The sequence below is a fragment of the Apaloderma vittatum genome, unplaced genomic scaffold, assembly GCF_000703405.1.
Source record: "Apaloderma vittatum isolate BGI_N311 unplaced genomic scaffold, ASM70340v1 scaffold38612, whole genome shotgun sequence".
Taxonomy (NCBI): domain Eukaryota; kingdom Metazoa; phylum Chordata; class Aves; order Trogoniformes; family Trogonidae; genus Apaloderma; species Apaloderma vittatum.
Genome location: NW_009705962.1, coordinates 236 through 14499, shown reverse-complemented (window position 1 = coordinate 14499; position 14264 = coordinate 236). Strand labels below are relative to the sequence as shown.

Here is a 14264-nt window from a genome sequence, read left to right as displayed (position 1 = left end):
CTTAATTCAGCAAAGACACAAAATGCCATCTTCTGAGAACCTCCAGGTAGGATGAATATCCATTTGGGCACTGGGGCACTCAAAAATATTCCTTCCCCTAGAAAGGCTGAAACAGATTGAAACCACAGAATGCAGAGAGAAATTAATTGAAGAAATAATAATTAAAAAAAAGACAACAGAAGCCATCAAAGTTCATCACCCCTGCTCCATCAGTAACGTGCATTTTGTTTCCCCACCGGTAATGCTTGCGCTGGCAAGGAAAGCATAAAATTCCTGAAGATAAAAATCCTTTATGCACTAAGCATTACTTAGTGAAATGCATCTGTTTTCTACTCGGTATTTAACTTAATTGCATCAAAATAGTCACAGTAATGAAATAGGTGGCACTTCCTGTAACAGCTTGCTGCTTAATGACATCAAAGCCCGATGCCACTGAAATCCATACCCCACTGCCAGTTAATGAAGGTCTTAACATGAAAGCCTCTGCAAAGAGCAAACCCAAGCTGCTGACAGGAACAGGAATGGTGCAAATATGCTGGGATCTGAGATCACTAGCACATACCCATAGCACAGCAGGCAGTAATGATTATTAATTATTTAAGAAAAGAACATAAGAGCTCCAGCATAAGCTCAAAAAAATATGCAGAAGCTTTGCTCTGGGATCCTCCAGTTGGATTACTGTTAATTAGCACAGTACATGAGTCTGAGGGAAAGATCTAAAAGCATCTTGTGCTAGTAGGAGCATATAATTAAGCCATCATTTGCATCTCTGCAATAGTATGAATTTTCTTACTGATAACAACATGGGCAAAACACCATTTTATGACTAAACATGGCCTAGCTTCCCTATTCTAATGCAGAATGCTAATGGCTGGCTGTACGACAGTGCAATGCAGTCTCAAAGAGCATCAGTTTAACATCCTGCATTTATTTAGAAAGCGTTTTAGTAGAGAGCGGTACTTCTCCAAGCTTCCTCTACGCTTGGAGAACCCTAGATTTATTTTCCTAAAACACTGAGTCTAAATCAGCTTTTGCCCCACCTTACTTTGTTACCATCCAGCTTACTGCGCTGTTCAGCTATGGAGCGAGGTGACAGCTTGTCACTACAGCATCACTTCTATCACCGTAAGACAAGAGCTCTCTTGAGCATCCATCACAACTCCTGGTGCCACAACAGATGTAGCAGAATGTTGTTCACGTCTCATGGGAACGCACAGACATTGACAAAGGCAAGAGAAGTGCACTGCACTTCATCAAACCGATTATCTTCCCAATCACTACCCTACTTGCCCCGACCACAAAATGGGAAGAGTACAGCTTGTCGTTAGCAGGGACATGTCAGGAAGTTTAACCATCTGAAGGTTAAGTCTTTCTAACTTTTTTACAAGTACTGTATAAAGACTGGGTGTTATTTCACAAAAATCTAACAGATTAAATGGATTTTCCTTTTCAATAGCTTCTAATCTCTTCTGTTTAATGAGGCTGCTGTTCGTTCTAGTAAGCCAAAACTTCATCACTTTCTCCGAGTCCCTGCTTGACTTAGGAAAAAAATCTCTCAATTCACCGTCCTTCTCTGATCTCTAATTCTTAATCAGCTCTGAAGTTCATTTAGGATTCTTTCACAGCACAGCTGCTTCCAGCCTCCAAGTCCCTCTGTACTTGTTGGCATCTCCCTCTCATTAAGGGCTTCCAGCAGCATCTGCACACACAAGCCCTGCTTTCATTACCCGCCTGATTTAACCACGTGCAACAATAATGAAAACCGTTTCTCGCAAAGATGCGTACGCTACCCAACGAGGGAATTGTCTTCAGTTTGGAATACTTTTTTTTTTTCTTTCGGCAATCTTTTATATTTCAGGCTTAGGCTGACAATTCTAATCCATCAAAACCATACTGTGATGCGGAAACAGTACAGCGTTTCCTGAAAACAAAACGCAGTTCAACCAATCAACTCTTGGCATTATTGGGACATTCAAAGAAGTGAATGATGTAGGGTCACAACAGACAGCTGACATTTCCATGACCAGCGGGGAGCACAACTTGTGCACTTTAGAGAGCGTATACTAGAAAATTAAAGAAATAATTCATCTGCCTTCTTTACAATATTAATGTTTCTACAGACCGTGCAGTGAGGAGGTACACAGATATTTTAGAGGGATGGACAAAAAAAGCCCTTTGTCATAACCTTTTTTATGCTAAACTTGGCTTTTTTTGTTGTGAATCCAGACTTAGCTTGTAAAGTAAGAAACCATCCCAGCTGCATATTTCATTCAGAACCTGAAGTGTTCCCAGACTACATTTGGTATTTACAAGTTGCAATGCACACTCTTCTAGGACAACATAAAGGAATTTCACTCTCCACCTCGCAGGGATATTAACTGGACAATCGGAAGAAAAGCTATTTACCCAGACATCAACATTTTGTCCACAGGATTTGCAGGCGCTTCTGCCTGTTGTTTTTCAGTACATCCACGACTATTACCAACCCTTTTCTGAACGTTGCAAACAGGATCCTAAGGATTATCAAACAGCAAACTATTATGATAGCAAGATACAGATGTCCATAATTAAAACTTGTTTTAAAAAGAAACCTGCTATTAAATATATCAACACATACTTCAGTGCATGATACAGCAAAGCCTTACATGTCGTTACATCCACGAACCTTATGTCTCTATTTCCTCTTTTAAGACCTTTTTATAGTGACTACTTATTCTGAAACATTTCTACTTATCCTGTCATACTTTAGGCCATCTTTTCAGATGCTCTGAACATCAGCAGCTCCTGTTTGACTGAGGCGGGAAGCGTGGGTATTTAACAGTTATGGGAGAGAAATCTTGGGCAACAAACTCCAGTAATTCTTCCCTTTCCCTATAACCTCATTGCAAGACAAGGTGTTAAGATTTTCGATGACTTGTAAAGAAAAACTCCAATATGAGCACTCCCAGTCCTCTCTTGTGGGTAACTAAGCAGATGGAACTGAAAGAAAGAGTTTATTTCCTTAATAGAAACGACCTCCCCAGAACTCAGTAGGGAGAATTTTAAAATGATGGAAGTGGGGAAACTAGTACACGTGCCTGCAAGAAGGCTCATTTCCTTAAAACAGAAAAATTGTATTTGTGCTTATATAAGAAGGGAATGGCTGTAAGGGAAACCAACCCAAATGGTTCTATTTTAATTTGCCTGTCATTTCAGCCACCAATGACACAGCCTCAAATGCATGGTCAGTAGGTATCATCAATACAGAATTCTCTGTCAAAATGCATTTGATTTTAACAGGTAAGGCTACATGATGAACTAAGGGATCTCTTACAAAATCTTGTACTTTTCCTTTAAGACAAATTGCTACTTTTACATTCAAGATCAAAGGGAAATAATACAAGGAGACAAAGACAGAAGAGAGACCGAGTATTTGAAGCTTCAATTTTCTAACGATCACTGGATTCACCCCTATAGAGACAGAAGATTAAAAAAGGGAGGTTATATGTGGCCGGAAAGGAACTCCGGGCAACTTTACTGATGTGTTTAAAGCTACTGTACTTCACGATTCTTATTTCAGAAGCACATTGATAAACAAAAAACAAAGCCCTTTTAATCTTCAAAGCTATGTATGATCAATAATAACTTCATAGCACTTGATATTCAAGTATCATAATCTGTCTTTTATTCCGGGAGAGAAAGATGTGCAGAGAATAAGAAACCTACTTGGGTCTAACCCTGAACCAGCAATGGAACCTGAACGTCACAAGCTTGTATGTTAAACAACAAAACCACGCTTTCAGTTTGGGAGTGCTCTTTTGCTACCAGTTTTCATTTGAACACAAGATTAATAAATAGATTACGGACTTTCTTCCAGCCCCTGCAGAAACATTTCAGATACTAGCAGAGGTGCATCCCAGGATTATGTGGCAAAATATTTTGCACAGCGCACCAATTAATTTACTATGCCTCTGAAATTACTGCTTCCAAGCAGTTTACTTAATTATTTGCTAGGGTCAACATACGAACAGCTTCCTACCAGCAACAGCTTCCTTGTTAAATTGCGTTTAGAGTCAGGGCGCTCTGCGGGACATACCCAGCCTCTGGGTTAGAGCTTTCTGACCCTTCACAACTGAATCTTGCAGTAATCTGGCACACTGAATCTTGCAATAATATTGATCAGTAATTTCAATCTCATCTTTGTCCATCTACATCACGAGAGATCTACTCAAAAGCAGAAAGGAGCACAAAGTCAACAAGATATTCAGTCAAGGATCAATTTAATAGGAATTTTACAACTGCCTGCAGTACAGAAACTTTGAAAAAATCCTGAAGCATCTGCAAATCAAGAAAAAAAAAAAGTTTCTCCTGGAAACCTACACCTCTCAAACTACAGGGAAAAAGATTTCCATATCATTATACTGTAAACTTACTGAAATCTGTGGGAGTGCTGAGAGATTTAATTTACATACCAATGCTGCAAGCAGGCTGGGAGGTGTGGGGGAAGAAGAGTTACTTAGCACCAGTAATGAGCAGAAAGCAGAAGAAGGCAGCTACAGTCCCCATGGACTGTTTTGTTTTCAATAATTTTAGACTGTCTAATAACGCCTTTTAATAAGCCACTCTCAGCTATAAAGCTGCCATCAGCCTGTGTCAGAGAATATAATAGTGCCCCAGATAGGAAAATAGTTCTGATATAATGGGAAAAAAACCTCATCTAAATAAAAGCTGCTTAAAAAAACCTCCCAAACAACAAAAACATTAAAAAAACCAAACAACAAAGTTCCATCAGTGAAAGACATAAATTATGCTGTCTATACAGTGTATCCATTAATTTCTAAAACACTAGATTTCAAAAGGATATCTACTAAAACAAAACACATTCTAAACCACAGAGTTTCTGGTTTACCCTGCTCCAGTCCTAGTTTACCATTAGACCAACTTGCTTATTTATAGTCTATTTATGCTCTGTAAGTGCAATCTAAATTATGACTGATGGTCATAATGCTTAATTTTCTGTTTATAGCCTATGCTGCCCACTTAGTCTCTACGTGACCACTGTGTGACACTGAGATCAGCGCTGCAATAACCTATCCACATGTAAGGCTATTTCCACTCCACTTGCTCAACTTAATAGCAGTTCTCACCAAATCTCAAGTCGAGCCATCAAAGCCTAAGATAGATATAGGAAAGGTAAAACACAGATGTTCTACTCCATTAAACACAGGTTTCCTCAAAACGGGGTCACCTTCGCTGCTGACAGATGCAGGTCCTGTTCCACTGTGGCCAAAATCAGCCACACCACTATAAACCTGAACTGAATCTGCTCAACATTTGTGTTTAAAAGTTGGTTTATAAACCATTACAAATCCTAAAATACTTCAGTATCATTCTCTTAGTATATGTATTGCTTAATTTTTATAATTCAAAAGCACTAACAAGATGAAAACAAGATCACTTTCTTCCTAGGAATTCTTCTGGTCGTTCCAGTATTATCACCATCCTTCTCTCTCCAGCAGGAGACTCACTGTGACGGCAGTTATCTCATTTTACAGATCAGTTCATACACACCCCTAAAACTTAAATAAGACACATTGCCAAAAAAATATCCAAACACTAAAACCAGCACAAAATCCATCTGTCCTTAAGATACACCTTACCACCTTAGCAATATAGGTAGAGATCTCTGTTTAACTTCTTTTTAATGCTGGAAAATTAGTATAAACCACTGCGGCATTTGGTTGTTTTACTCTCATTCAAGAAAAAGATAAATTTATCACTTAGAACCAAGAGTTAATTTGTAGAGTTTAAGGAGCAAAATGGCAGCTTTCTTCTCTTGATGCACTCCTGCCCCACCTGATGGGGAGGGAGCTGCCTGTAGCTGTGCCTGGCCAGCCCCACAGGCTCGGGGGTCCCAGCTACTAACAGCACATCAGCAGGCTCACAGCCAGACGATCCTTTTGCCAGTGACATTTCATAACGCTTCCCCCGCTCCTGAAGCTCTCCAAAGAAAGGAAGCACTAACTCCCTGTTAAAACATACAGTCCGAAGGACCCAAAACTGTCTAATGTTTGAACTCTTTGTGCACTGAAATAGAAGGAAATTAACCCCCTCCCAGATTTGCAAAAAAGAAAAGTAATTTATTTTTTTTTTACAGCTAGAAGCTGTATAATTTTATCTAGCTAGTGGTAAAATAAGAAAGGGAACAGGTATGAAACTCAATTAAAAATGTTTTCCTTTTTTCTTTGCCAGTATCATTAGATCAGCACCTGTATACCAAAGCAGACCTGAAATGCACATTTCTCAAGCTGAAAAAATTCTCAGTGCAAGCCTCCAGCCAGCTCAGACAAAACGCTAACAAGCACTGCACTGCAGCCTGAAGCAGCCAGTACTTCCAGAACAAGCTCCCTAATACTGCTTTTACAAAGCGTTTATCAGGAAGTTAAACACAGATCTAGAGTCCCAACTAGTTTCTCCACACTCAGGAGCTAAAAATTCAACAATACGGGATTTTAAATCCTCTGACACTCTGAGACTATTCAGAATTCCAACTTCTCTGAGGAGACAGACAGACCCTCCCCGCTTCCCAGCATCCCCATCTGATAAATAGACTGGGCAGCACTTGCACCGATGCTGTAACGAGAGATTTCCCCCGATTTTAAACCTGTTTCTACTCGCGAGCTATTTCATGCTACCTCAGAAATCCTGGAAATAATGGTAGCCTGTAGTCATACACCCAGAGCTCCAATAAAAGGTCACAGAAAGGGCTTCTCATTGCCATTTTCTAGCAATTCCCTGTCATTTAAATACGGAGGTTAAATTACTCCAGAAGCCTCCCTACAGGGCTTCCATTGTCTGTCAGTCAAGGCGAGGACACAGTGGTGCTCATTCACGGGCACGGCAAACAGCAGCTGAGGGCCAACGACCAGCAGACCGGCTCTTTTGGGTTCTTCTGCAAACAGTTTGTAGAAAGATGGCATTTCAAATGAACTACATCAATTTTTCAAAGCTTCAGTGCAGTCCTAGTGCTAACTGCTTAGTCGGGAGCCCAGACAAAAATTAAGACAACTTCAGAGCAACGTGAGGAATCGCCTGGAAAGCCACTCGCTCTCTGGGACTGCTCCTGAAAAAGATCTGCTCGCTACAACCACATGCAAAAAGACTACGTTTTAATAGTTAGAGAAATACATATTCAGAAGAGTTCAAAATTCTTTCCAAAGACCATCATACCATGCTTTAGTTTTTAGAGTACCACTTAGTGTTCAGCCTCAGAGCTTATGTTACTAAGGGGTACAGACACCAAGGATCCAAAGTGCACTTAAGGCTGTTGACTTCGTATCTTCTGGTTAAGAACCCAAGAGGTTTAGGTTTTTTGTTTTGCTCTGTTTTTTTTCAGCATGTTAGAAATAGAAAAACAAATGCAATATGACAGAAGTCCAGTGCTGCTGATAACTGGAGAGACACAAGCCTCACGCACCTCTTCATTGTTTTGCCTTTTCTACTTCAAAACTTGCTAGAGCAAAGACTTTGTCTCCTGATCCTGTGAGAGGAAAAAACATTTTCAGTAAGTATTAGCACAAATTGTGAATTTCCTATATACAATTCAAATCAAGCTTAACATCTGATATCAAAAGGAATCAAACCTACATTTTGGAAACTAGAACAGCTGATGTAATTTGGAAAAAAAAAATCCCACCAAAAAAAAACAAAAAAGCACCCCCAAAATCCAAGGAGACATACTGGCTTGACAGGTTGTATTGGGTCAGGCTGGGACCAAGTTAACTTTCCCCACAGCAGCTCTCACAGCTCTGCACTTTGTATTTATAGCTACAAGGGTGCGGGTAACACACCCGTGTTTTGGCCACTGCTGAGCAGCACGGAGGCTGTCTTGCCCTCAAAGACCAGTAGGCTTGGGTTGGGTGAGAGGTTGGGAGGGCACAGAGCCAGGAGAGCTGACCCCAACTGAGCAGAGGGATACTCCATCCCATACGGCACCAGGCTCAGCAGTAAAAGCTCAGAGAAAGGAGGAGATGGGGGATTTGTTATCAAGGCATTTGTCCTCCAAAGGAACTGCTACACATACTGAGGCCCTACTGCCCAGAAAATGCTTGGACATCACCTGCTGATGCAAAGTAGAGAACAAATCTGTTTGTTTCCCTTTGCTTCTGTGCACAGCCTTTGCTTTATTAAATTGCCTTTACCTATGCAATTTTATTTGCTCCCTGTCCTGCTGAGGAGAATGAGAGCAGCTTGGTGGGCATGGGGTGGCCAGCCAGGGTCAACCCACCACACACAGAGCAAGCTTCTAACAAAGTCTCCTTCTGAACACCTTGCTTACACCCCCGGGAAGAGGAGCATGGACAGGTAGGTCACAGAGACAGTTTATTTGTACCCTGACCTAGTCTGGCATGTTCCTGCCATTCATAGCTCTTTCATCACAGTTCTAGCTGTGATGCCAGAATGAACGGTTTTGCTTATTTAGTGCACATTACCACTGAACTTTTGGTCTTGTCAATGTGATTAGAGTTATGACAACCACGGCAAGAAGAGTGCTTTAAAGCTGTATTTTGACAATGTGCCAGTGACTGCTGAATTCTGTGCATCAAGCAGAGGAAAAGGCTCTCCTGAAGAGAGTCATTAATGCAAAAAAGATCTGTCAAGAGCAGTATGTCTGTTTGAGACAGATCATTCAATCCTTCAGCATTATGGGCAGTGCTTGGCATTTTATGAGCACTTGGCACTGGATTTATTTGCTGCGCTAATTTTTCCTGATGGAGAGGGTATCAGTTTCATTGCTAATAAAACACAAAAATGTATATCAGCATTTAATGATAGGAATCTTTCGTTTCTATTTTCTCTTTCATAGGGGAATTACAGGTATTTCTATTGATCAGTGTTCAATGAGGCAATGAAATTGGAAGTTATATGAATGACAACTTACCGAGGTCAGTGGAGACTCTCTCAAACTGGCTCAGGGCTGCACCAGCATTTGCTGAAAAGAACGTCTCCTCATCTGGAGTGAGCTACATAAAAAAAATAAAAGGCCACAGCTGTGAACTTCATACCTTCACCATCAATATTCCCACCATCTACACAGGCATATACATGAACTGCATCAGGTTACAGCAACTGTCAGTTTTTAACTGCCAGCGTTATTTACCATATTAAAAGCCAAACTGCAAGCTACCTCCCTGCCACTGAATTTTCTCTCAGCCCAGGAAAGGCAGCAGATGCAACATCAGACATGCCTCGACATGTGCCATAAAGTTTCAAGCCGACCTCCAGCGATCATTTTTGATGAAAAGGTCACACTCCACCCTTATATCAAAACTATGTAAAGGACATCAGTCACATTTTTGCCATGTAGTCAATACAATAATGAGCTAAGATCTAAGCTCACTTCATATCATCTACTGAGGAGAGCAAAAATATGCAGTTACCACCAGCTCTGACCACATTAAGAGTCAATGACCTAGAAATGGTTCTCATCCTTTAAAGTGACATTTGCACATGTATATTTCGCTTTTATGTGTGTGCTCCGAAGCCTTGTGACAGATGCCCATAAAATATTTACAATAATGAAGTAGTAACCTACATTTGGAAGATTCAGATATTCTAAATTAGAACTCACTCACTTAAGTAGCCTCAGATGTATACCATTATTAAAGCAAAGCGTAAGTATGTCAAAGTGTCCACAGTGTTTGCAACAGTTGATTAAAAATATAAAGATCAGGAACAAGGATTTGGAATTACGGAACGAAGGAAAAAGTACAGGTTACCTGCCTTTGCTGTGCTTTGTAAGCAAGTGTCTAATTACTTCATATTTTGCAGCACTGTGCTGACAAACATCTAACATGTACTATTCAGAACAGCTGCTCTCCTAGCAAGCCCTCTGTGAAGTACGTTATGGATCACTTGAAAAGATAAAGAGGTTAGGTCAGTGTGTGGTAAAGTGCCTTGTCTGAAGCAACCCAAGGAAGTTGTGCCAGGAGGATCAGATATCTTCATTCATTCAGTTTAAAATCTTAACTAGCCTTTTAATGTATTTCCAAAACACTTTTTTCATTGACAAACAATAAAAAAACTCTGAGGGACAGCATCTGTTAACATTATCTACTTGGAAGGAGCTCCTTTAAGTACTGCGCTTGATCTTTTCCATTACATTCCCCCATTTCCTAAGAAAGTTTAAGTACAGAGAAACATTTTCTTCAGATACCGTCAACAAAACAAAATAGCAGCTTCTCTTCCCCCCTCTAGTGGTAAAAACCCGAGATTGTTCTGCCACTGATGTTCTCACTGAGGCAACAATCAGGTTGTCACTCATCTCTAATTTATTTATCTCGCATCAAGAGTAGGTATTAAGACCAATAAAAAAGCAAGTAAAGCTCAAGGTATGTCGAAAGCGTAGCTCCTGCCGGGTGGACAGGTGGCAGTTAGCCACCAGAAGACTTGTTTTGTAGCATTTGTAAGTATCAACTAGTACCAGCTTGTATGTGATTCATTCAACAAAGAAGGAATTTTGAAGTAGAAACAGCCTTATATAAATGTACAATGCTATTTGATATATGCCCAGTAGCCAGTGCTTCAGAAAGCTCAGCATTAAAATAGAAGGACATTTACATACTACAAAAGCAAGCTGCATTTTCATTTGCTCATAAAGGTTGTAATTTCTTACTTTAATGATTTCAAATTCCTCTTCAATATACAGACAGAAATCTCTGCTCACCTAACGATCACACCAACACCTCACCTTCTCCCCAAGCTTTCTGAGGGCAGTCAGGATTTCCACCTTCTGCTGCGTGTAGAGGTCTCGTCCCAACTTCCCAACCATTAAGTCTCGGTCCATCTGTATACCGGGGGGAAAATAAGTCAAAATATATAAGCTTCTCATTAGATTCACTCAACACCAAGGCATAAGTACCCCAACAGCCTAAAATATCATCAGTAAACACAGTACCCACGAAAGTAAGAGTATAATAATTTAAAAGACGGCTCTGAAGTTTTTCTGAAGATTCTGGAAATAACTCTTTGCACCTAACCTCAGCATACTTGACCTCTCCAAGCTTGAATTTTTTTTTAAAAAGACTGCTACTCATTCAAAATTATGGATTCATACATCAATGATACATGGAGGAGTCACATGTCTTTTCACTTTATCCGAAACTCAAGTTTAGTCTAGATCTCAAACACTGAGTGCACTCTCCAGCCCCTCAATACAATCACAGATTCATACTCTTCAGATTTTCTATTTCCAGCTAAGACTCAGTTCAGTAGCTGTTAACCACATTTTTGTTTTGATGCAGCAGGACAGAAAATAATTCAGGAAATACACATTGCTGTCTCCATTGACTCAATAACATTTACAACCGACAAATTCTAAACCAGAACTTCTCTATTTCCTCATGATGCTGCCACCAAGTTTTCTAACACATGTGGTGGTCTCCTTGCAATCACTACGTATTTAAATCAGTCTAGCTCAAATAAACGTCTTTTTACAGTAAAACAGAAAACTTCACCTCTGCCAACCTCGTCCTCAATTGTCTTGGTTGCTTCTTTGCAAACATTCTAATGACTTCTGGAGTTTTAAATGCTTGGCTGATGGCTGCTTGTATTGCCTACAAGGAAAAGAGCAAGAACAACCAAAATTAATAGCAGCCACAAACTATAACAGCACCAAAAGATTAATGAAGGCTGGAAAGCGTCATTAGTGTCCTCTGCATCATTTGATACAGAGCTTTACTTTTGTTATTCTCTTGCAAAACAGCAGTGAGATGAAAAAAATATATATAACCTTTATACAACAGCTTGAAAAACCCACTGACCAAGGCAACTACACTGTGAAAGAGCTGTGCAACTTTTCATTACAGTCCAAGTCTTAATTTCGAATAGAATTATAGAATCATAGAATGGCCTAAGCTGGAAGGGACCTTAGAGATCATTTTATTCCAGCCTCCCTGCCACCAGGGATGCCACCTCTTGACTGGATCAGGCAAATAATTTCCAACATCTTCCTGATATGAGCACATCACAAGTGGATGTTCTAAGACTGCTACTCATTCAAAATTATGGCTATCTATAGCAGTTTTAATGCCCACACTGATGATTACAGCTCTCCTAAGGGTAAGCAGAAAGTAAATGATGAGGTAAATCTCCTACTGCTAGTCAAAACCCTCTACAGAGTATCGGAACTATTATGATTAAATCTCACCACAGTTATGTTTGAACAAACCATGATGCCTCTGGAAACAAAACCCTAAAACATAGGGCTTGGAAGGAACAAGGGATGCCCTGACTGTTGAAAAGAAAGAAAATGGATCACAAGTTTGAAAGTCAGCATAAAATAAGATCAATCCACTAAAAGAACTTAAAAGTTACAGTCACTTCTGCAGCCTTTTCATCTGGACTGGTATGAATCTGAAACACAAATAAACAGTAGCAGCAGAAGAAATGCTATTTTCATGCTTTTTAACAAAGACACATGCACTTTTTTCTCATAATATATCTTGTTCCAGATTGTCCTTCACACCTTTCATATTAATTTGTATTATTTTATGTTATTTTCTAACATTAAGGAGCTAACATATTTAGTCCCTGAAATTTGCCACAGTTTCTTCTACAGTGTTATGGTTATAACTCTTCAGCAGTTTTTCTTCCTTTTAAAATGAAGACTATTGACCAAGTTTTCACATGTACACATATATAATAAGAACACTAGATACACAGATCTAGGCCTGTCTAAAAATTAAAATGAACCACTTGTACTTATTTTCAGTTTCACTGAATCCAGCCAAAACGTGATCTACTTTTAGTTACGCATCTTCCTTACCAGTTGCATCCCACTGAGCTCGTCCACCAAAGTCATATCTCCAGACATAATCTTCTTCAGGGAGTCATTGATCTCACTCAGCTGTTCTAGAGTTTCTTTTTTGGTCTCTTCATACTCATCTGCATCAAGCTCCTCTCTAAAGAGGACCCAAGAAGACACATTAATTCATAGGATTAAACCTGAGATGTAACATGGAGAAAAGGACATCAGGGAGCATCACGAAGCACGCTTCCGCTGACAGCAACCAAAACACCCACATCATTTCAGATTATTCTGCCCTAGCACTCCTAGCTCTTATTTAGCTAATGCATACATGGTTTCCCTGGGTTTGCACCACCTCCCAGCCACCCATGCACCTGTGTCGCTTGTAAGAACTCACTTGGATTAAAACGGCCCCAACGACTACGAGAGTTACTCAACACTTGGTACAATATTTAAAAGAGTATCTTGGTTCTCAATAAACATCTGCAATGAGATTGTCTTGCTCAAAGTTACGGCAAACAAAATTATCTGAGAAGCCTATCTCCTCACCCAACCCATCGAGTTGTTCAGGAATAACTGATCCCTGCCCAGTTCAAAGAACAGCACTACCAACCTTCAGCAGTTATACTTGCTCTTGAAAAAAATAAGTACCGCTTGGACAAGTTGGAATAGCCAGAGAAAGCACCTAAAACCACACAGGATGTCTAAGTGCAGATACTGAAACAGAAATTCACTTTTCCCTTGATAACTCAGTCTGTCTCAAATTTTATTAGCCCACAAAAAAACTAACACAAAATCACATGAAACACATCACATGAAAATGTTGGACAGACTAATAAAATAACCGCAGAAACAAACATTTGTACTCGTAAGACAAGACAGATGCAAAAGCTATTTACTAACTGCTGTTAAAAAGCCCCTATGAAAAGCTGTGAATTCTGCTCACGGCTACTGAAAGTTGAAGTCATACTGGAATACAAAATTTCAAAGCAAATAGTAATGAGTATTTCTGCCCACAGTTTCCTCAAGAAGACGATAAATAATCTTAATGAAAAAAAGGCTTCTAAAATAATTTTTACCACCTAACACAAACTTCCTACCTAATTTAACAGACACAAAGCCACAGCAAAACACAAAATAAGCAAAGTCTTAAGTTTTTTGAAAGGTACTACATTCTTCTACCAAACATTGAAGAAAACTATTATCATATGTGAGGAAAGCATCTATTTTTATTACCTGCATTCCTCTAGATCTTGAAGCTGCTGCATTAATCTATCCAACTGCTCTTCCAAGTTTTGTTTTAGTTTACTGGTCTCTGTTGTTCCTCTTGAAGCCATTTTCTGTTTTCCTATGAAAATTTGAAGTTGTTACATGACACTCCTAGCAGAAAGCACATTTTATTGTTGTTATCAACAACTTGCTTTAAAACGTTCCAAGTGCCAAGAAAATTATGATGATGATGGAGTGTCTCACTGAA

At 39.6% G+C, this 14264-nt stretch overlaps 1 protein-coding gene across 1 annotated transcript; it reads right to left on the bottom strand.

Annotated features, from left to right (window-relative positions):
* Positions 1-7132: 7132 nt before the first annotated feature.
* LZIC (leucine zipper and CTNNBIP1 domain containing) lies at positions 7133-14170 on the bottom strand. Its single transcript, XM_009865607.1, has 6 exons — positions 14024-14170; positions 12806-12941; positions 11496-11594; positions 10730-10825; positions 8921-9002; positions 7133-7519 (listed from the first exon to the last, which is right to left on the bottom strand). Exons 1-6 carry the CDS (start codon positions 14122-14124, stop codon positions 7461-7463), a joined length of 573 nt encoding a protein of 190 aa, XP_009863909.1. The 5' UTR covers positions 14125-14170; the 3' UTR covers positions 7133-7460.
* Positions 14171-14264: the final 94 nt, after the last annotated feature.